A 23,672-nucleotide genomic window follows, 5' to 3' on the forward strand; every position below is an offset into this window, starting at 1 on the left:
GCCGGGCATGGTGGTGCATGCCTATAGTCCCAGCTACTTGGGAGGCTGAGGCAGGAAAATCGCTTGAACCCAGGAGGTAGAGGTTGCTGTGAGCTGAGATTGCACCACTGCACTCCAGTGTGGGTGACAGAACAAGACACCATCAAAAAAAAAAAAAAACATAAAATGGACTCAGACAAGCAGCAACTGATCTTTGCCTGTACTAACTTGTAGTTAGTACAGTTTTGTACTAATTGTACAGGCTCAGAGACTCCACGACTGAAAGGAAGTGAGGTAGGCACAGACTATGCAGCCAGTCCCAGAAATCCCAGGAGTGAGCCCCTTAGCCTCTTTTTGCACCACATTGTCTGTTTCACTATTTGGTGGGAGTAGGGGTGTGATAAGAGAAGGTGGACTGGCCAGGCGTGGTGGCTTATGTCTGTAATCCCAGCACTTTGGGAGGCCAAGACAGGTGGATCACCTGAGGTCAGGAGTTCAAGATCAGACTGAACAACATGGAGAAACCTCGTCTTTACTGAAAAATAGAAAAGTAGCTGGATGTGGTGGCACATGCCTGTAATCCCAGCTACTTGGGAGGCTGAGATAGGAGAATCGCTTGAACCCAGGAGGTGGAGGTTGCAGTGAGCCAAGATCATGCTATTGCATTCCAGCCTGGGCAACAAGAGTGAAACTCTGTCTCAAAAAAAAAAAAAAGAAAAAAGAGAGAGAGAGAAGGAGGATCATGGTGACTAAAGTAGTTCTGAGATCCATAGTAACTGAGGAGAAGTTGGACAAAGTAATACCTAAAGCGGTATCAAAAAAAAAAAAAAAAAAGAGAATTCAGGCTCAGTGGTGGGGGGAGGGGGAGTGATCTCTCTGAGCACTGCCTCTTCCTTTGTGAACATAAAGAAATCAGAAACATAAATTTTCCACTTCCTTAGGCTCTAGGGCTTAAAGAGATGAGTAATATTTCTCAGCCTGCACTGAAGTCCCAAAGTGAGAAATTGAGGACGTGGCGGGAAGGAAATATGGTCTGAAATCAGAATTGAAACTGAAAAAGAACAAATAACAAAAATGGATGACTCCTGACCCCAGGCTACAAGGAAATCTCTAAGGTCCATGCGGGTGCTATGAACCATTTTATCACGCAACTCTAAACCCCTTTTCCAAGCCAAGTTTTTCTTGCTTCCAGCTTTGCTTCCAGTTGAGACCTCCATTCCAGAAGAAAGAGAAACCTTATTTTCAAGTGAGAGCTTAGCATATAGCTTCTAATTCCAGGAATAACCTCTGTGGCTCCAGTGACTAGGGTCCTTATCATTCCACTCTGAGAAATGGTTCTATCCCTGAGGAAAAAGAAAATTCTTTATTGGCTCCCTTTGACCCGACAGCCAGCTTATCTGATCTGAGCCAGTATTTCTCAAAGCTCCCATGGAAAAAATCCTTAAGCAACAGAAAATAATGAATGCATATATCAAGGGACACAGTGGGGTGGTAGGATGGGGTAGGGGGAGATAATAGGTAGATGGCTGTAAGCCAGCTGTAATTTCTTTGAAGCCTCAGGTTTAGTTTTAATTATTTGTGCAAATTTTATATTCTACTCTATAAAGGATGAATTTTAAAAATTATTGCAAGTAAAATTAATGCTCTAGAATACTAAATCACATTCATCTCATAGCTTCGTGTACCTCTTGGAACCTGCCACATACACCTAAAGAAACTAAGACTTCAGTTAAGACACTAGCTTAAGAAACTGGAGGCTGTGTATTCTACTCAGCTCCATGACTGTGGAGAGTTACAGTGTTCAAGGAACAAAAACTGGAAAACTGATGTCCAGTGAAAAGAAAAGATCTGCCTCGGAATAAATCCTCATTAATTATCAGGAGCTTCTGGAAGTAGAAAAAAAAAAAAAAAAAACCTTTATCTCCTTTTGTCATGTGGAGGCAGCCTACATCTGAGGTCTGTAAAGGGGAGGGGAGATCAGGTCAGCTTAGGAGACCAGAGATTCTCTTCTTGAATCCCCCATGCATTCATCTGAGTAAACAAACTAGTGATGACATCAGCCACTTCAAAAGCCCAGAGCATGGCCGGGCACAGTGGCTCATGCCTGTAATCCCAGCATTTTGGGAGGCTGAGGTGGGCAGATTGTTTGAGCTCAGGAGTTCGAGACCAGCCTAGGCAACATGGTGAGACCCCATCTCTACTAAACATACAAAAAGATAGCTGGTGTGGGCACCTGTGGTCCCAGCTACTTGGGAGGCTGAAGTGGGAGGATCACTTGAGACTGTGGGGCGCGAAGGTTGCAGTGAGATCACACCACTGCACTCCAGCTTGGGTGACAGAGCGAGGGAGTAATGCTGGAGCCACAAGAGAACTGTGCGAGAAACAATGTGCAAAATTGCATCAATGCCCAAACACCTGAGACCCTCAAGATACCATTACAGATCTGGCAGCATCTGCATCAGCCACCCACCTGAAAGCAAATTATTGCACCACTGGAAAGTACCAAGATGGGCTACCACTACTGCTGTTTCTTGACCACATTGCCTGTGGTCAAGTGGTCACTTGCTCTATAACAGAGAACATACTCAGCTGAGGTTCTAAGTTTATTTCTTTTATCATTTTTTGTTTGTTTGGAGATAGGGTCTTGCTGTTACCCAAGCTGGAGTGCAGTGGTGCAATCATAGCTCACTGTAACCTTGAACTCCTGGACTCAAGTGATTCTCCAGCCTCAACCACTCAAGTAGCTAGGACTACAGGCATACACCACCATGCCCAGCTAATTTTTAAGTTTTTGTAGAGATGGGGTCTTGCTATGTTGCCCAGGCTGGTCTGAAAATCCTAGCCTCAAGTGATCCTCTCACCTTGGACTCCCAAAGCACTAGGAATACAGGCATGAGCCACCATGCCCAACCTAGCTAGGGTTCTAAGTTTTGGAAGCAGGTAAAGTGGAAGAAGGTTCCAGAGGACAGTTGACCAAAAGCATAAGAAAAACTGGAAATGCTATGTGCCCTGGTTTAAGCCCCAGCTATACCACTTCCTAGCTATATGACCTTAAACATATAATTTCACCTCTGTAAGCTTCGGTTCCTCATCTGTAAGATGGAGATCCTCCTACTACAATAATAGATGTTAGTTATTCTATAAAATGAAAGATAAAAAGGTTTACTGTCCTTATTGCAGAGTATTAAAGTCCTAAGTACTTTACTGAACCAGAAGAACTTCCTGATTTCGTAGCTCCCTCATCTGAACTCTCAGGGCAAAGCCACCTACTTTAGTCCTTAATAAGAACCACCAATATTAGAATGCATGGTATGTGCCAGGCATTTTCCTTATTTGAGGATTAAATCACAAAATCTCTGAGATTAGAGTGATTATCATTTTACTAAGGAAAGTTAAGTACTGAGAGGCTAAATGAGCCATCCAAGGTCACACAGTGAAGTAACAGGACAGAATTCGAACTCAGGGCTGGTTCTAAATCCTATGCTTTATATACTACCTCATGGAACCTGAGCCTCAAGGGAGTTTATTTCATTCTTTGTGGGTAGAGAGTTGCATGTGCCTTTCTATGCCTTATAGGTAAGGAACTCAAAGTTCCTGAAGAACAGAGATGGTGTTTGACAGTGTAGACCTTCAGTCAATATTGAATGAATCAGTAAATAGATGAATGAATCGATGCTGTGAGATTTCACCTCTGTCTTTGAGCACTGCCCTTTAGTGGCACCTAGGTAATCCAAGATCAAAAGCTTTAGAAGTTGAAGCAAGTGACAGAATCACTATAGCAAAACATGTTCTCTCTCCCCTCTAGCTATAAGCACACTCACAAGAAGAGAGGTAAATGAGAGAAACTGTGAGCCCTACTTCCCTTTCCCACCAGGCCCTAGACCTCCTCAAGCTATGGCATCCCATTGTTGCCTATTATTTATTGCTGGTGCCAAGGAGTACTTCCTCTTGGTTGGCTTCCTCTCTGGTCATCGGCCAGATGACTGCTGCGTTCCAGGATGGCCATAGAGCTTTTGCCAATTCCTGCCAAGGAGTCTAGCTCCTTCCTCCCAGGCCCCGGCTTCACCAGGAGGGCCTCCTTGAATGATGGGTCCCAAAGGTCAGAGAGAACGGACTTCCTCCCTATGCCTCATCAAGTTAGAGAGAGAAGAGCTCACATCCCCCAACTGCCTATGAACACATACCTCTACTGATTCCTGACCTGACCTGCCTTGGCCTCAAGAGGGCCAAATGCTCAATTCCTTGAGTTCAAATCTTTTTCCCTGTATTTTTTCACCTGTGGGGTTCACCTCTGTCCCTCTGACTTACAGAATGTGACTGCCCCTCTCCTTCTTATGGCAGTCCTTCAGAAGTCTGAAGACAGAAAGCATATCTTCCTTGAGTCTTCTCTAAGTTAAATACTCTCAATCACCCCAAACAGAGTAGTGCAGTGCAGGAAAAGTATAGTTTTGTGATCAGAGTTGTATTCAAAATTCATATCACAACTTACCAACTACATGACCTAGGGTATGTTCTTTCACCTCGCAGAGGCAGGATCACTGTGAGGATTAAAGTGCCTAGCCAGGGATAGTCCATAGTATGTGTTGAATAAATAATACTTCTCAAGATAACAATGATGGGAAGTCATGGACTTCTTGGTTTCCAAGTCTCTCAAAGGCTTTGTTTAGGAAGCAGTAGCATTCAGAATTAGCATACCAATCTGGTCAGGGTTCCCTACTACCTGGGCTTCCCTCAAATCCACACCCACAGCACACAAACCAAACCAACACTAACAAAAACTACCAGGCATTGAGGTTTTTGAAGTTAATAAACCTCTTTGTTCAATAATTTTTCTGCCCCCCACAGGCTCCAAATCATGCCTTCCTCACCCTCCACAGCCATCCCCCTGCAATGCACATACACAAAGCCCCCAGTGTTGAGGGTAGGAGATGGCATCATCTGGCTTGGGATGGGGAATTAGTAGAATCCGGCTCTTGGAAGGAGTATAGGTAAATGTCAAAGGAGCCTCTGGCTCCCAGCTGGTCTGTAAAATCTGCACTGAGTAACCTCCTCCCTCTCTAATAGCTGCTACCCAGAATGATAGCAAAACATCTATCTAAAACAAAGGGCCCAAAAGCCTATGTATTCTATGGACACCTCCTCCCTTTTGTCTTAGAGATAGTAAGAAGCCTGTCAAGGAAGAGATGATCCCTTGCCAGCTAGCCCTACCTCCTCACATATGCCAGCAGCTGATCATACTCAGGTGACACATTTGCCTCCTTTTTACAGAAAAGGATTGTCTGAAATCCCAATACTAGGAACAGAAATGGGAGAGACAGAGAGATTGAATGCACAAATAAATGCCAGATAAATTTTTTGAGAGATAACCAGATTTGAGAAACAAGTTAGGCACTGTACAGATGAGAAACTGAGGCCCAAAGAAGGGAAATGTTTGTATCACAGGGAGTTAGTGACAGAGCCAGCCCTAGAGCCCAAGATTCATGGCTATCTATCCAGGCCCTTTTGACTTCACTAGGCTGTCCCTTTAAAAGTTCTCCAATATAACCTCCTTGCAAAGGGAGAATGAAAAGCACAATTATAATTTGAATGCATTTAGTCATTCCAGACTAGCACCGTAATCACTTGTGAGCTATGTGAATGTAAGCACATCACTTGAATTGTTGTAAACTTATATTTAAATATTCCTCAGACTAATTTGCATGTTCACAAATTAAGTATCAATGATTACACTTTGCCATTCAAAGTAAAACAAACACAAAACAAAGTCCAGAGAAGTAAATTCCACCTAAATCTAAAGTTAGATATTTTGAGGATCATTAAGCCCATCTCCCAACTTCCCAATTCTAGATTATCTTTCTTCACCTTTTTTTTTTTTTTTTTTGTAGAGACAGAGTCTTGCTCTGTCACCTAGGCTGGAGTACAGTGGCATGATCATAGCTCACTGTAACCTCGAACTCCTGGGCTTGAGCAACCCTCCTGGCACAATCTCCTGAGTAGCTGGGACTATAGGTGTGCACCACCATGCCAGGCTAATTTTAAATTTTTTGTAGAGACAGGGTCTCACTATATTACCCAGGCTGGTCTCGAACCCCTGGGCTCAAGCAATTCTCCCATCTCAGTGTTAGGATTACAGACAGGAGCCACCACATCATGTCAACTCCAGTTCAATTAGTAATACAAGAAGCACAATGGTATTAGAAAGGGAACTATCATTCATTACTTCTCTACTATATGCTGGATGCTTTCTTCCAGCTAACACTTTCTTCCCTATTTATGTTTTCTTATCTTTCTCATCGATTCTAATTTATCTTTTGGATTAGACATCCTCATATGCCACTATAATCAGTTTTTGAGTAACAGGTAAGATACAAAACATAATACACTCACAAAAATCCTGTGAGGTAAGTATTAGATTTTTTTTTTTTTTTGCGGGTGGCAGTTGGGGGGATGAGGATACCAACCAATAATTTTCCCAGGGTCTAACTAGGAAAATAAGGATTTTGCATCCTCATCTGTAAAATGTGCCAGTACTAAATCATGCACTCACAGAGCTTTGTTATAGTCAAATGCTTATCATAATATTTAGCATATACTGAGTCCTGGATAAATGTTAACTCTCATCTGTATTAGACACAGACAATAATTTTCCCACTTTATGTAATAGGAACTCAGAAGGCGTACCCAAGCTGTTCTCAAATTTCTAGCCCTCTCCTACCCCTGTCTCCATTCTACTCTTGTCTTTTCTCTCACCAGTCAGGAGTATTCACAGGAACAGAATTAGCTTATTTGAACACAACCTCCTTCTTTCTTTCTTCCTCTCCCCAACCCTGGGGAAGTTCTTATATGGTAGAAGGACACAGAGAGCAAGGAAGAAAGGGAAGCAAGAGGTCCTGGAGAATCCATCAGGGTGATATGCAGCCTAACATCCCAGACAATAACTCAGACCTCTACCTCATCGGAGGCTGGTGGAGAAATGGGATAATGGCCTGTCTGGTGAGGTCCCAGCCTCTGGAAATGGGAGCCTCATTTCTGCTCCTAGAAGTCTGGCCACAGATGGCACATTCCCTTGAATGCTAAAAATGTCTGTAGCTCCCATCTGTTTATTATAGTATACAGTACATCCTTTTTGACAATAATGATTCACCACAAAGGGACATCCCTTGGGTTGGAGATGGGAATGACCACTTCACTATGGCGAGTAAGCAATTATCTTCATGGCATGCCTGCAGGAGATGAAGCAGCCTCCTACTGCATCTATCACCTCCCATATTGTCCTAAGTCCCAACATTCTTTTGAGAGAAACGTACATAGAGCTTACTACTTCGAGGAGAGTAAGTTAGTTTCCTTCTACTAGGAAGCAAAAATATGAGACAGAGGCAGTGTGGTGCAGTGGGCAAGAATATGGGGTGCAAATTCCAGTCAATATCATTTGGGTGCAATTAATTTATTTAACTTCTGAGCCTCATCATTAAAATGGAGAAGACATCACTTACATGTTTCAGAGTTGAAAGGAAGGCTCCATATGCTAAGATTTTTAAAGCATCTAGCATAGAATATACACCTTTTCTTTTCTCCCTTATTCAGGACCAAAGATAAAATTAATCAGGACCATAGGGTGCAGGCTGCCAAAGTTAAACTTTGCCTCCTTTTATATTAAGGCTGGAATCAGCCTTCGTTTTGACCTATCTTGTAGTGAACAGGAAGAGAGATTCTTTGACAAGAGGCAAAAGGCATGGATTGTTGGCATTGTGGTGGAAGCTATTGGGAGAAGGAGAGGAGGCTAAGGAATCTCCACTTTACCTGGTCAAATAGCTGCTTCCCGGTGGTGTTGGGCTGGATGGCAAACTCCAGCTCTGCATCCATGGTGGTCACACGCACACTGATCTAGGATGAGATCAAAGGAAGCAGGTTAGTCATCTGGCTCTGTGTTCAACAGAGCCTGAGATAAGTGTCTTTGCTCAACCACAAAGGAGACAGCAAGGATGCTAAGAGCCTGAGCAACTTGGATATTGACAGGGATGAAGGGAGAATATTGACCCAAACACAACCCCTGCTCCCAAGCAGCTTACTTAAGACAAACAACACAGTCACAGAGCAATACTTACCAAAGAACAGACAAGAATGTAGGCTGGGTGCAGTGCCTCATGCCTGTAATCCCAGCACTTCGGGAGGCTGAGGTGGGTAGATTGCTTGAGGCCAGGAGTTTGAGACCAGCCTGGGCAACATGGCAAAACCCCATCTCTACTAAAAATACAAAAATTAGCCAGGCATGGTGGTGCACACCTGTAGTTAAAGCTACTTGGGAGGCTGGGGTATGAGAATTGCTGGAACCCAGAAGGTAGAGGTTGCAGTGAGCCGAGATCACACCACTGCATTCCAACCTGGGCAACAGAGTAAGGCTTTGTCTAAAAATTTTTTAAAAAAGAATAAAAGAGCTTCTGCACAGCAAAAGAAACCATCAGCAGAGTAAATAGGCAACTTATGGAACCAGATAAAATATTTGCAAACTATGCAACTTACAAAGGTCTAATATCCAGCATCTATAGGGAACTTTAACAAATTTACAAGAAAAAAAAAAACAAACACCCCATTAAAATGTGGGCAAAGGATATGAAGAGACACTTTTCAAAAGAAGACATACATGTGGCCAAGCAGCATATATAACAAACTAACATCATTAGAGAAATGCAAATCAAAACCACAATGAGATACCATCTCACACAAGTCAGAATGGCTATTATTAAAAAATAATAAAAAAAAACAGGTGCTGGTGAGATTGCAAAGAAAGGGAACCCTTATACACTGTTGGTGGGAGTGTAAATTAGTTCAACCATGGTAGAAAACAGTGTGGCAATTTCTCAAAGACCTGAAAACAAAACTACCATTCAACACAGCAATCTCATTACTGGGTATATACCCAAAGGAATATAAATCATTGTATCATAAAGATGCATGCACGCACATGTTCATTGAAGCACTATTCACAATAGCAATGACATGGAATCAACCTAAATGCCAATCAATGGTAGACTGGATAAAGGAAATGTATGATACTATGCAGCCATAAAAAACAACAAGATCATGTCCTTTGCAGGAACATGAATGGAGTGGAGGTCATTATCCTTAGCAAACTAATGCAGGAACAGAAAATCAAATGCCAGGCTGGGCGTGGTGGCTCACACCTGTAATCCCAGCACTTTAGGAGGCCAAGGTGGACACATTCCTTGAGGCCAGGAGTTCTAGACCAGCCTGGACAATATAGCAAAACCCCCCCTCTACTAAAAATACAAAAATTAGCCAGGCAAGGTGGTGCACACCTGTAATCCCAGCTACTTTGGTGGTTGAGGCATGAGAATCGCTTTAACCCGAGAGGCAGAGGTTACAAAATACCACATGTTCTCACTTATAAGTGGGAATTAAATGATGAGAACACATGGACACACAGAAGGTGGAGGGTGGGAGAAGGGAGATGATCAGGAAAAAATATTAATAACTAATGGGTACTAGGCTTAATACCTGGGTGATAAAATGATCTGTACAATGAATCCCCATGACACGAGTTTACCTATATGACAAACCTGCACATGTACCCCTGAACTTAAAATAAAAATTAAAAACAAAGAAGAACACTGGATTCCAAGCCTAGCATGTAACTGGTCAAATCTACAACCTTAGATAACTCCTGTCCTTTTCCTGGGCCTTAGTTTCCCTCACCTGTGCAAAGGCAGGAATGAGATGGAGGGCAGCCAATTAAACAAGATAAATGGTCCAAAGACCATTTCAGTGCTGATGTCTGTGGTTCTATATACTGCCTTGCATTGTTAATGCTTCCTATATTTATGTCTCATTGGCTTTCTTAGGCTCAAGACGGGAAGGGGGCTTCAGTAGAGGTGAGTATGGGCAGCATAGAGGTGCTACCAAAGCCAAGTCAGTAGGGAGACAAAGGTCCAGAAACAGGCCCAGACCAAAATAAGAGACAGCCACACATATATGACTTCACGGTCACTAGAAAAAATATTCACCACCTTTACAAATAGATCCCCAAGCCTAGGTCAATGATAGCTGAAATTTCATAATTAGAGATTTATTCCTTTGGCTGAAAACTCAGTAGTAATGGTAGCAGTAGTAATAGTAACAGGCAGCAGCTTTCCTGTATCAAGACTTGCTACTCACCAGGCACTTCATATGTACTACCCCATTTAATATCAATAATCACCCTGTGAAGTAGAGTATTACCTCCACATTGGAGATAAAGAAATAGGTATTTGTCTAAAGTCACATTGCTATTAAGCAGGGGAGACAGGGTTTGAATCCAGGTCTAAATCCAAACCTCACAATGTAAACCAATATGCTAAATTCCTCTTACAGAGTGCAAAAGTCTACCATTAAAAGAAATAAAAGATTGATTTTTAGTTGTTAGACATTTTGCTTAAATAATGTATATAGTACAGTCACGAGATGACTTGTTATATGGTCATACAAAACCTTTATGAAGACAATTTCATGCTCAGGGAAGACACTTTAGTAATATTGAGTGAGGAAGTGTAAACAGTATTTCATAGAGTCCATGAGCTCAACTTTGTAAAATGTATACATAGAGGGATGATTGGAATCTTGTCCAAGTAATAGTCAGGCTTTGTTTTGGGGTGGTGATCTTATGAGTGCTTTCTCCCTTCTTTAAACTAAAAAAAAAAAAAATTCTACGTTTTCTAAGGTGGTCACATACTACTAATAGTATTGAGGGAAAGCACTAGATATAGTATTGCCAAAGATGCAAATTTCCATGGAGTGAGTAAGACATTAAGCCTTGTCAGTCTTTGAACCCCTAGGACTTTCTTGGACACACGGGTCAGGAGCAGGGAAGAGGGGGCCAGGCAGCCATTTTGTCAGATAAACAATTACTATGAGGATCAGGCCCAGAAAACAACTTTGTAAATAAATCTCACTAGGGAGCCAAGGAGGAAATCTATTTTAGGATTGACAATGGGACAGGAAAGGCCCTGAAGGCAGGAACAAGTAAGGCAAGTACCCCAGTGGGAGTAAGGCAAGGTTAGCCACTTTGATTTGGTACTACCCTAGGCTTCCTGCCAAGTCAGTGACCCCTATAGAATGGGCCCTCATAAAGTAGGATGGGGCCACTGGACTGGAATTTGAAGGGCACCATGCTATATCCAGCCACAAATCACCCTTGAGCCGGGTAAGGGGTGACCTCAAAACACCAATGACTGAAGGGACAGGAGAGAATAGAAAGGAGCAGTGGGCTTTTAGAACAATAGGCTTCATTCTCACCTCAAAGTTTACGTCTTACTTAGAATTACCTTTCCAGTACTCAAGATTCAATGGGTACTCACACACGATGTTGGCTAAATGAATGGGTACTAAACAAGGGGATATTGGAGATAAATACAGCATAATATACACACATCGAGATGGGGATATTTGACATCTGGACTTTTTTGTGCCATGAATCATTCTTGCCTGTCTAGTGAAGCCTATGGACTCCTTCTCAGAATATTTGTAAATGCATGAAATAAAGTAGACACAATAAAACAAAATTATATTGAAATAGTTGAAATGTAAATCAAAATCTAATAATGTGTGCTTATTACCACATTAAGTAATTACCTAGCACTAGGTCTTATTAGTTAGTTATTGCTACTGTAATTTCAAACATGTATTGAGCATAAATAATATTTTGACAAATATACAATAACTAATTGTGATATAAAAATATGTACGTTAGGGGCCAGGTGTGGTGTCTCACGCCTGTAACCCCAGGACTTTGGGAGGCCAAGACGGGCGAATTACTTGAGGTCAGGAGTTCGAACCAGCGTGGCCAACATGGTGAAACCCCATCTCTACTAAAAGTACAAAAATTAGGCCAGGCACGGTGGCTCACACCTATAATCCCAGCACTTTGGGAGGCCAAGGCAGGTGGATCACCTGATGTCTGGAGTTCAAGACCAGCTGACAAACATAGTGAAACCCCACCTCTACTAAAAATACAAAAAATTAGCTGGGCATAGTAGGGCATGACTATAATCCCAGCTACTTGGGAGGCTGAGGTAGGAGAATCGCTTGAACCTGGGAGGCGGAGGTTGCAGTGAACTGAGATCACGCCATTGCACTCCAGCCTGGGCAAAAGAGCAAAACTCCATCTCAAAAAAAAATAATAATACAAAAAATTAGCCGGGCATGGTGGTGCATGCCTGTAGTCCCAGCTACTCCAGAAGCTGAGGCAGGAAAATCGCTTGAACCCAGGAGGCAGAGGCTGCAGTGAGCCAAGATCACATCACTGCACTCCAGCCTGGGTGACAGAGCAAGACTTCATCTAAAAAAAAAAAAAAAGAAGCATATTAGATAGTTTCTATGTAAACTTCTATTATTAAGCAAACTTAAAAAAAAAGGTTAGAATCCAGGAAAACACTCCACAACCTAAGAGTTGGTAACAAGGTCATGGGTACTGCTATTACTGCTGCCTTTATTTTATTTTTATTTTTATTTGCCTACATTCATAATTGAACAAATAGCTAAATTACAAAGGAGAGGTTGGTAAAAAAAAAAAAAAAAAAAAAAAAAATAAGTTATTTTCCTCCATCCAAGTTCATATATCCTTTCCACTTCAAATTCTATCCATGGACCCCATAGAGGTCTGAAGACTCCAGGTTAAGGAGCTTCCTATAAATTCATTTCAATTCACCCAATATTAATGGAACACAATGTTTAAGAAACTATGGTTGGAACAGAGCAGTAGAACCAGTCCCTGATCTCAAGGCACTTACTGAAAAACACAAAAACTAAAATGTACAAGGAAGACCCTGAGAAGTGCCATAATAGAAGAACAGAGGAAACCTTTCATGGAAATTAGGAACCACAGTTCAGAGTGGTGTTTGCACTGATTCCAAAGAATAAGTTGGATTGTGGAAAAGAAAGACTGTGTGGGTAGGGATAAGAGCACTCAAATGTCCCAGATAGAGAAAACAACATGTATGATGGCCCAGAGGGAGGCAAGGATGCAGATGGCCCCTTTAGAAGTCAGTATGTACACCTACTCCAGGGTGAATGAGGCCTGCAAAGTGAAGAGAGGGCAGAGTCTAGGAAGGTAGGTGGAGGGCATTGAAGGCTATGCTAGAAGGCTGGGCCTTAATCCTGTTGGCAGTGGCCAGCCAGTCTAGAAGTTCCAGGCAGGGTGGGGCACAATCAGAGCTGGGCTTTTTGGAAGAAAACACCCAGGAAGGAAATTAAGGAAAGGGGAAGGGGTGGGATTCTGGGGACATATTCCAAAACCCACAAGTTCCCTTTAATTCACAATATTGGAAATAATTTTCAAAGGAAGCAAGCCAGTGTCTCGTACAGATCATGTCAATTGTAGATCATGCCAATCCAGCATCTTCAGGGCACCAATCAAGGGTGGAGCCCAGTGCTGGCCCAAAGTATGTAATCAAATATTCATTAAACAAATATTTCTTAAATAAATCAGTTGGTAAGGAAGGGCCCATCCTGAATTATGAATAAGCATGTCAGAGAGGCTAGGGTTGCCCATGCTTCCTCCCTCCTAGTGGATCACCCTAGTACAAGGGCTCTACCAAAATCTGAAAGTGTGAGCTGAAACCCAACCAGAACCTATTTTTTTTCTGAATCCCTACTCAGGGTTTCTGCCATTCCACCGTGGCTTCTTCCCAGGGACAACAGTCTGAGGTTTCCTGAACTTCATTGTGGAGATAAATAATTTAGGTTTTTAAAAAATTGGAAAGAAAAACAAACACAAAAGAATTCCCATTCCTGTCTCCACTTAACTCAGAAGCAAATGAGAGTCCTGTTAGCAGGAATGTAAACCAGTACAACCACTATGGACAACAGTATGGAGGTTTCTCAGAAAACTAAAAATAGGACTACCATATGATCCAGCAATCCCACAACTAGGCATTTATCCAAAGGAAAAAAAAATCAGTATATTGAAGAGATATCTGCATCCTCGTGTTTACTGCATCACCACATCACAATAGCCAAGATATGGAATCAACCCAAGTGTGCAAAACCAGATGAATGGATAAAGAAAATGTGGCAAATTAGCTGGGCGTGGTGGCATATGCTTGTAATCCCAGCTACTCAGAGGCTGAGGCAGGAGAATCACTTGAGCCTGGGAGGCGGAGGTTTCAGTGAGCCAAGATTGTGCCACTGCACTCCAGCCTGGCCAGAAGAGTAAGACTCTGTCTCAAAAAAAAAAAAAAAAAAAAGAAAGAAAAGAAAAGAAAAGAAAATGTGGCATATATACATAATGGAATATTATTCAGCCATAAAAAATGAAATCCTGGCCAAGCACAGTGGCTCATGCCTATAATCCCAGCACTTTGGGTGGCCGAGATGGGTGGATTACCTGAAGTCAGGAGTTCAAGACCAGCCTAGCCAACACAGTGAAACCCCGTCTCTACTAAAAATACAAAAATTAGCCAGGTGTGATGGCGTGTGCCTATAATCCCAGCTATTCAGGAGGCTGAAGCAGGAGAATCGCTTGAACCTGAGAGGCAGAAGTTGCAGTAAGCCAAGATCATGCCACTGCACTCCAGCCTGGGCAACAGAGCAAGACTCCATCTCAAAATAAATAAATAAATAAAATCCTGTCATTTGCAGCAACAGGGATAGGCCTGAAGGACATTACGTTAAGTGAAATAAGCCAGGCACAGAAAGTTAAACACCCGGCCAAGCATGGTGTCTCACACCTGTAATCCCCGCACTTTGAGAGGCCAAGGCGGGCGGATCACCTGATGTCAGGAGTTCAAGACCAGCCTGGCCAACATGGCAAAACCCCACCTCTACTAAAAATACAAAAATTAGCTGGGCATGGTGGCACACACCTATAATCCCAGCTACTCAGGAGGCTGAGGCAGGAGAATCGCTTAAATCTGGGAGGCAGAGGTTGCAGTGAGCCAAGATCACACCACTGCACTCCAGCCTGGGCGACAGAGTGAGACCCTGTCTCAAAAAAAGAAATGATAAATGTTTGAGATGATGGTATGCTAATTACCCTGATCTGATCACTATATATTGTATATATCGAAACACTGCTATGTACCCCATAAATATGTACAATTTATGTACGCATTTATTATTATGTATCAGGTTAAAAAAATCAAAATTAGGCTGGGTACGGCAGCTCACACCTGTAATCCCAACACTTTCGGAGACCAAGGTGGGAGGACAGCTTGAAGCCAGGAGCTAGAAATCAGCCCGGGCAGTATAGCAAGACCATCTCTATTTAAAAAAAAAAAAAAAAAAAAAAAAAGAAGGTTAAAAAATAATAAAAATTTTAAAATTTAAATTAAAAAAAAGTTAAAAAATAATAAAAATTTTAAAATTTAAATTTAAAAAAATTGTAAGTCATGAGGACAAGGCCATGGGTCTATGCTCTCCTGTTTTCTGTGTACGTGTCAGAGGTAGCAAGGAGTAAGGGTAGTAACAGCTGGGGCCTGAAGGTGATCGATAGAAGTCCTGATCAAAAAAGGTCCCTTTGTTCTCTCTTAGATTCATCTGGGATCCAAGAATGGGATCCAGTGGGCTGCAGACCCAGACCCACTGCCACAGAGGGCCCACTGGATGCTCACCCTTAGTGGGCACCCACGGTCTTCTTTTCGGGCCTAGATGTTGCTCTCTCCCCAAAGAGAAGACAGTGGTCTTGTTTGGGAGGAAAGAACCTAAAAATGAAGTTTCCAAAGTTGGCAGAAAATTCCCAGTCAGCCTTCAGTTTGACAAGAATAAAGGAGCTGACCTGGGTGGGGTAGCATTTCAAGATGTAGTCCCCAGTAGAGAACTGTTTATAAGGCTAGATCCCTGACAAAGCCAGGCCCTGAGGATCTAGGCACAGCATGAGGTCAAAGACTGTGTCTCAGGAGAACACTAAGGGTTGAAGGAACAATAACAAAATGTCTGCATGTGTGTTTGGGGAAGGGGGAGTGTCATCCTCTCACATGCCCTGGCCCTCCCACCCATTGCCCAAGAACAATAAGCCCACTGTTATTTACTGAGCAATTCAACATAGACACTTCCCACACCAAGCACTTCGCTAAGCACAAACAAATTCATCTCGGTGGTCCACTGTCCAAAGCCTTCAACAAACTGGGATCTCTCTCATGTCCCCAGTTAGCTGGGCTGAGACACAGAAGTAACCAGGCCAGATACTACCTCTGTCTTGGCACCAGCAGCTGAGGTACTTTGGTCTCTGGGCCTGCCAGTTTCAAATAAGCAACTCTCTCTTTGCCTATTGTCAGTAGCACCCATGTGAGCAGTAGCCCAGCTACAGCAAAAGGGATTGTCAATGGTTTCCCCTCACCTACCCCATGTCACTGAACTATAAGATGGCTCTTTCCTGCAGAGAAGTTTGGAAGAGTCAGAGAGAAAAGCAGAGAGTAAGTCAAATAATTACAAGTAACTTGCCTGGAGCATGGACCTCCGAGCCGAGGGAATGAACATTACCATCCCCAATTCATAGATGAGAAAACTGAAGTGCATAGAGGCAGGTGACAGAAGGTTGGAAATGAACACTTACTGAATGCCAACAATGTGTCGGCCTCATCACACACAGTCTCACTTAACATCACTGAGGTCACATTTATGAAGCCAACAAGTAGTGGAGGCGGGTCTTCTGGACATTCCTGGAGCTCCTTCCACAACTCCACCCACCTCTCCTGTCATGTTGTCTTCAGACACTGCCTTGGCAACTATTTTGGCTAAGACTCAAACATTCTGGCATAGGAAGCCTGGGCACATCTGGGAAGCACTGCTTGGGAAGGTCCCCTTGTCTCACTGGGGCAGAGCTTGTGAGTCAGCTCAGTTGGGTCTGAGTCCATGACCTCATTTCCCACCTGCCACCTCCCCCATGGGCCACCCCCACTGGGCTTTCAGTGGGACTGCTGGTGTAGAAAAGAAGGCAAGTATAAGTGGGGCAGGGAAGCCAGAGGAAGGATGAGCCCTACTAACGCAATCCCAGAGTTCTAGTATCTTCCCTGGCCAGAGAATAGTCATCACAGCGTCACTCACACTGCCTTCATCAGGTCAGAGGCTAAACTCCATTGTTTAGGCTCCAGTTCCCACCATTTCCTGCTACTAAGAGTGGGGACAAGGCAGGGCAGGGCAGGTCCTGGTCTGTTTTGCCTCTCTGGATGACAGCACTGTCTCAAGCAGCTATTTTCCATAAGGGGGAAAACAAGGTTTGCTTTGAAATCTTTAGCCTAGGGGCTACTCTGCTCCTCCTCCTCCTCCTCCTCCTCCTTCACTGACTTACTCACTTCCCAGCAAGCCAGCCTCTTCCCTGTTGACTTGGAAGTGGTAACTGGTACAGTTATCTGCTAGGACCTCTTCCAGACTCTCAATACAGCCCATAAGACCTGCCTGGCGTTAACCTTTTGTATGCCCATGCCTTTTCCCAGTAGCTTCCAGAAAGGAGAATAATACCCAACCTCACTCACAGCTTAATGGGTTAGCAGTAGTTCTTCAACCACTCCAACAGCTCCAGAGGGCATGGGAGACAAGGGTCCCCTTTCATTTGTTTTGACCCAGCCCTGTCATCCAAAGCTCCTCAAGAAGCATTTCAACTGGAAGACAAGGGCATACTGGAGACTGGCAGTTACTCCTCCAATTACCATATGTGTGATGGTTAGCAATGGAAATACAACCACCTCATCCCTGTGGGAGCAGAGCTCAGGTCAAAGGTGAAAACTGAAGGAAAAAAAATCAGAGACAGTGATGTCACTTTAGCAAGTTAGTTTCTTTGCTAATCCAGCCTTAATTGCATGGCCTTTTGTTCAACCTCAGGCCCAGGTAGAGCCCTCTTGTTTTTCTCTCCACACGTGAAAGTCAGGAAGAAAACCATCTCCTTAGTGTCTGAACCTAACTTCAGTTCTTACTTTCAAAATCACCTTAGCCAAACCATACCCCCAGGGCAAATACTCTCCAGCCCCAACTCATCTCTCCTTCTTAGGCACATGGGTTGTCCCACCAGCTCCTTAGCATGGCCATTCCTCTTTTTACATTTTCTCATTATTTCAACCCATGCATCCGAGAATCTCATATGGCTTCTCCCTTCTGAACTTCAACTTGTCCTCTAAGAAAATAAACAGTCCAGAATGCCAGATTGTCAGACCTGAAAAAGACCTCAGAGATCACTCGATTATAACCTTGCAACATACAGTTGGGGAAACTGAGGTTCAAAGAAATGGAGGCATTGGCCCAGAGCCACACAGCTGCTAGGCAGTGTGGGAGGAGGGGTTAAAAACCTGGCTTTTGAGGCTGGGCGCGGTGGCTCACGCTTGTAATCCCAGCACTTTGGGAGGCCCAGGTGGGTGGATCACCTGAGGTCAGGAGTTCGAGACCAGTCTGACCAATACGGTGAAATCCTGTCTCTACTAAAAACACACAAAATTAGCCAGGCATGGTGGCGTGTGCCTGTAGTCCCAGCTACTAGGGAGACTGAGACAGGAGAATTGCTTGAACCCGGGAGGCGGAGACTGCAGTGAACCGAGATTGTGCCACTGCACTCCAGCCTGGGTGATGGCGCAAGACTCCATCTCAACAACAACAACAACAAAAAAAAAAACCTGGCTTTTGATCCACTAGCCTATTTAGTAAGCCATAGTGCCAGCCTGGCATTTAGAAAAGAGTAGATACTTCAAGCATACTATTATTGATGTAAAAAAACTATGTGGAGGAGGCTGGATCAATTTGTTTCTGTGAAAAACTCCAAGCTGGCACTGCTTGGAAGTTTAGCTTTCAACAGAGGGCAGGCCTAACTTTCAGGCTGTGAGACAATCACCACCACCCATTCTAGGGAGACTAAATGTTTTATAACACCATGGAAGGAAAACTCAGACAGCCTTGTTTCTAGAACTGTTTCCTTTGGAAAAACTTAAATAGCAACTGGTTGGGAAGGCCCCCAGTAACAGGCATAGCCAAGACTCAAGCTGGGGATTGAGGAGGGCACAGAGCAGAGAAAGAGGAAGGGAATTTGAGTAATGGGTTCATATCCAGGCAGCCAAGAACAACAGATTCGTTCAACCCCCATAAAACTTCAAAGCTGCTGAAATAAAAGGAGTGCAGGTCCATCACTAATAAAGTAAGTCTTCAAATGGGCAAAGCCCCTATCCAGGGCCACACCTAGCTGGGCTTCACTTTTTAGCATCAGTTTCCTGCTTGACCCAGCTTCTTGCCAGCAAGTTTCACAGGAAGTATTTGTAGACTGGAAACTAACCATTTTTGGCTGCCTGAATATGCCAGCTCTGCCCCGGGTGCCAGAAGAGGGCTCTATTCCCTCTGCTTAGGAACAGACTCCAGCAACCTCAAGCATCATACTTCTGAAGCACACTGGAGCTGATCCAAACCCAAACTTGGGTTCCATCTATTGCTCATGGGAATGTTAAAACTGCTGAAGCCAGGATTAGTCAAATATGCAGTTGCAGGGGTATGCTTCTGGCCCTAATCAAAAAGCTGTGTTTCCAGCTGAGTGTGGTGGCTCATGCCTGTAATCCCAGCACTTTGGGAGGGTGAGGTGAGCAGACCGCTTGAGCCCAGTTGAAGACCAGCCTGGGCAAAATGGCGAAATTCTGTCTCTACAAAAAGTATAAAAATTAGCTGGGCATGGTGGCGCACGCCTGTAGTCCCAGCTACTAATACTCAGGAGGCTGAGGCATGAGGATTGCTTGCTTGAAAACAGGAGGCAGAGGTTGTAGTGAGCCCAAATCTCGCCACTGCCCTCTATCCTGTGCAACAGAGAGAGATCCTGTCAAAAAAAAAAAAAAAAAAAAAAAAAAAAAAAAAAGCAAAGCAAAGCAAATCAAAGCTCTAGTTTCAACACCAGGGGTAGGCTAAGGTTGGCTTCCTACCTACCTTGCTGGTAAGCTAAGAACCAAACCTAGTATCTTGGGAACCCACAAAACTGGAGCCCTTGTTCTGGAATAATGGTATCAGCATTTTGAGCTTTGGAGCATTTTTGACCTTCCTCTTTCTAAAATTCGGTTTCCTAATCTATACAACGGTCTAATAATATCGACCTCACTACAGGGCTATTGGGAGATTTAAGTTAAAATAATAGACATGTTTGACACTGGAGGAAGAAAATAATTTAATAGTAATAAAAACATAAAATAATTATAATAACAGACATGAAAATACTTGACACATCATAAGTAGAATGTGATGATTACTAACCCCTCCCCTTTTAGCCATATTATGACGAATATCCTACCTATCAGGAATAATTTAAAACAAAAACCTGTTCCACTACAGAGGGCTAGGGGCTGCCCAAGAAGACCTCTAAAGAGCCCTTCTAGCATAAAGGACTCTCACTTTCAGGGAAAACTAAAAGGTGATTACACTTCTAGTTGGCAAGACAATGTGAAACCATGCACAACAGTTAAATACACACATATTCCAGCATTATTTTAAATATTTTATCTCTTGAGAGGGATGGGGATTTCCTCCCCAAGAAGCAGAATCCTATGGCGAGGCAGAGCACAACACAGCACTTATGCTACCTTATTATTTTCAAAGGCTGCCTGATCTTCCCTCCTTATTCTGGATTCTGCCTTGCCATTTTCTCCAGTTATGTCCCAATAACACACACAAGTCTGCAACCATCAACACAACCCACTGGGACCTCCAAACTCCCTCAGATGGTATCCAGAAGATCACAAACTGGGTTTGCAAACTAGCTTATCAGAATCACCTGAGGTCATTTTTAAAATATAGATTTCCCACCTTGTCCACAGAGATTCTGATTTACTAGGTCAGAAGTAGGGACCATGCATCAGAAGTCAAGCAACTCAGGTAATTCCAAGACCCAGCCAGATTTGGGAGCCCGTGGCATAGATTATTCCCCCCGAGCCAACCAGCTTCTCATGGAATGGTGTTTTATGGGGTTTTTTGTTTTTGTTTTTTTGTTTTGTTTTGTTTTGTTTTGTTTTGGACAGAGTCTCGCTCTGTTGCCCAGGCTGTAGTGCAATGGCGTGATCTTGGCTCACTGCAACGTCCGTCTCCCAGGTTCAAACAATTCCCCTGCCCCAGCCTCCTAAGTAGCTTACAGGCACCCGCCACTATGTCTGGCTAAGTTTTGTATTTTTAGTAGAGAAGGGGTTTCACCATGTTGTCCAGGCTGGTCTTGAACTCCTGGCCTTAAGTGATCCGCCCGCCTTTGCCTCTCAAAGTGCTGGAATTACAGGCATGAGCCACCACGCCTGGCCCGGGATGGTGTTAATAGGACTAGAGGGATGTCTGATAGAAGGGAAACACAACAAGTAAAGAACAGCTGAGAGACTGAGTGTGGTGGATCACGCCTGTAATCCCAGCACTTTGGGAAGCCAAGGCGGGCGGATCACTTGAGGCCAGAAGTTCAAGACCAGCCTGGCCAACATGGTGAAGCTCCGTCTCACTAAAAGTATAAAAATTAGCCGGTGTAGCAGCGCATTCCTGTAGTCCCAGCTACTTGGGAGGCTGAGGCAGGAGAATTGCTTGAACCCAGGAGGCGGAGGTTGCAGTGAGCCGAGATCACATCACTGTCCTGCAGCATGAGCGACAGAGCAAGACTCTGTCAAAAAAAAAAAAAAAAAAAGCCAACTATAGAGACATCTGGGCTGCTGGACCTGGTAAATGGCTCTCCAGGATTGAATACAGTCCATATCCACAAAAGATAAAGGATGCAAGGATGTGGTCAGTTCTGCAACTGCCCTCAAATCCCTCTGCACCTTGGCCTCCCTATTTGTAAAGTAGTACAGGGATTATCCCTGCTCCTCCCTACCTAGAATCATCACTACACACCACCACATACACCACTGTGCACTAAATAATGTCTCTATAGTAAGAGCAACATAGTTTTGTGTTCTGAAAACCTGATCTCAAGATCCAGGTCTACCAATAATAAGCCATGAACTCTTAAATTTCAACTTGTTACATGGGCATAATGATGCCACCATGGCAGGAGTGTTGTGCAGTGCTTAATGAGGTATATCCCAAGCTTAGCTTACTATAAGAATTTGGCACTGGCCAAAAAGTCCAGACTTCTAGACACCACCCTAAGCTTACTGAATTGGACTCTCCAGAGGAGATGCTGGGGAATTAGCATTTTTAACAAATGCCTCAGGTGATTCTTTCCATCTGAAAAGTTCAAAGAAACAACATATGGCCCTGATGCTGTTGAAATGAGAGAACAGGACCAGGCGTCTGGTCATCCAAAATGCTTTCTGGCCCAGAGATCCCCATGACCAGGGACCTTGAGGTTAGCATCCAGCAAAGTATGGTCAGATGGCAGGAAGAGGAGGAGACTTTGAAATCACAATCAGAACGCTAAGTGCACCACACCCTCAGGCCATTGTCCAGGATCTTCAACCATCCTCCCATCTAGCTAAGAATCAAACAGTGGGAGAAAACAGACAGTTCAGATACTTCAGCAGTCAAAACATGATGCTATAATTAGGGCCCCACTCAAAGCCCTCTTGAGTTCTCTGCCTCTTAAACACTCCACATTCACTCTTTCTGGAAGAACTTTCAGGCAAGGAGCAGACCTTAAATGAAGCTCTTCCTTTCCTTGATGTTCTTGGAACTTGAGGAAAAGAAGAGGCATGGTTGAGAGGATGCTGCACTTGCATACAGATGTGAGTAGGTTGGAGGGTGAGGGTAGAAGTCTAAAATAGGTATGACTAGCAATGGTGCACTAGAACCAGCTTGCAGTAGAGCTGATCATGCACATCTCTTCCCAACTCCTCCACCAAGGACTGCATATTGGTAGCCTGAAATCAGCCATGGTGGGAGTATTTATACCATGGGAATTGGCAAACGGTAAAAATCACGGATTTGCCAAAGAGTTGATTGTTAAACATTTATCAGCACACTGGACAAGAGATACATGCAAGTTAAGCATTATTAAACCCATTTTATGAATGAGGAAACTGAGTCTCAAAGAAAGGAACCAACTGCTATTTTCTAGCTGCATGACCTTGACCAAGAGCCAAGTCTGTCTGGCTAGCTACAAATCCCTGGCTCTCCTTACCAGTACCCCAGGGTAGCAGGACATCTTCACTATCAGGCAAAAGGTGGCTGACCCAAAGGGCTCCCCATCAGGTAAAGGTCAAACAAGGGCACTTAATTGTGCCCAGTGCACCACCAAGGAAATCTGAGAATAAAGAGTTCAGAACTGAGACATGAAGCCAACAAGAGACAGTCTCATCCCCACCAGAGGAGACAGGCTGGAGTGAGGCAGGGAGTGGGCTAGAAAGCCCCAGTAGAAACCACACGACATTCTTAAGGTCTCTTCACAAATACCTGATAGAAACCCTGGGCTGTAGAGGTAGTCTGTGGAACATTACAAGTCCCTAGACCTCTTAAAGCCTCAGTTTTCCTACAGGTAAAATGGGAGTAATAATGCCCACCTCATCGGAGTGTTGCAAGGATAACATTTTATCCTTTACAAATAGAAAAGCACCTGGCTTGGTACCTGGCATGTAGTAGATGTTTCATAAATTTTAGTTCCTTTCTCTTGCAATCCCATTATCCAACCCAGATTCTTCCAGGGCCTCTGGCTCACTTGTATACAACAATAATCCTAGCACCATGTGTGCAGTGCTCTACAATTTAAAAGATACTTGCCCATATGCATTTTCTCACTGAATTAAACCCTGTAAGAAAAAGACAGGACCGAGACAAGTACCATTCTA

The 23,672-nt window shown here is 43.6% G+C and overlaps 1 protein-coding gene across 3 annotated transcripts in view; it reads right to left on the bottom strand.

Moving 5' to 3' along the window:
- Positions 1–23,672, bottom strand: part of MSN (moesin) — a 153,192-nt gene that overhangs the window by 17,599 nt on the left and 111,921 nt on the right. For all 3 annotated transcript variants that reach the window (XM_033201141.1, XM_033201142.1, XM_033201143.1), the window contains one exon: positions 7,780–7,863. In XM_033201141.1, the coding sequence (XP_033057032.1) occupies positions 7,780–7,863 (84 nt within the window). The remainder of the gene's footprint in view (positions 1–7,779; positions 7,864–23,672) is intronic.

Source organism: Trachypithecus francoisi, unplaced genomic scaffold (genome assembly GCF_009764315.1).
Source record: "Trachypithecus francoisi isolate TF-2019V2 unplaced genomic scaffold, Tfra_2.0 Lachesis_group6, whole genome shotgun sequence".
Classification (NCBI taxonomy): Eukaryota; Metazoa; Chordata; class Mammalia; order Primates; family Cercopithecidae; genus Trachypithecus; species Trachypithecus francoisi.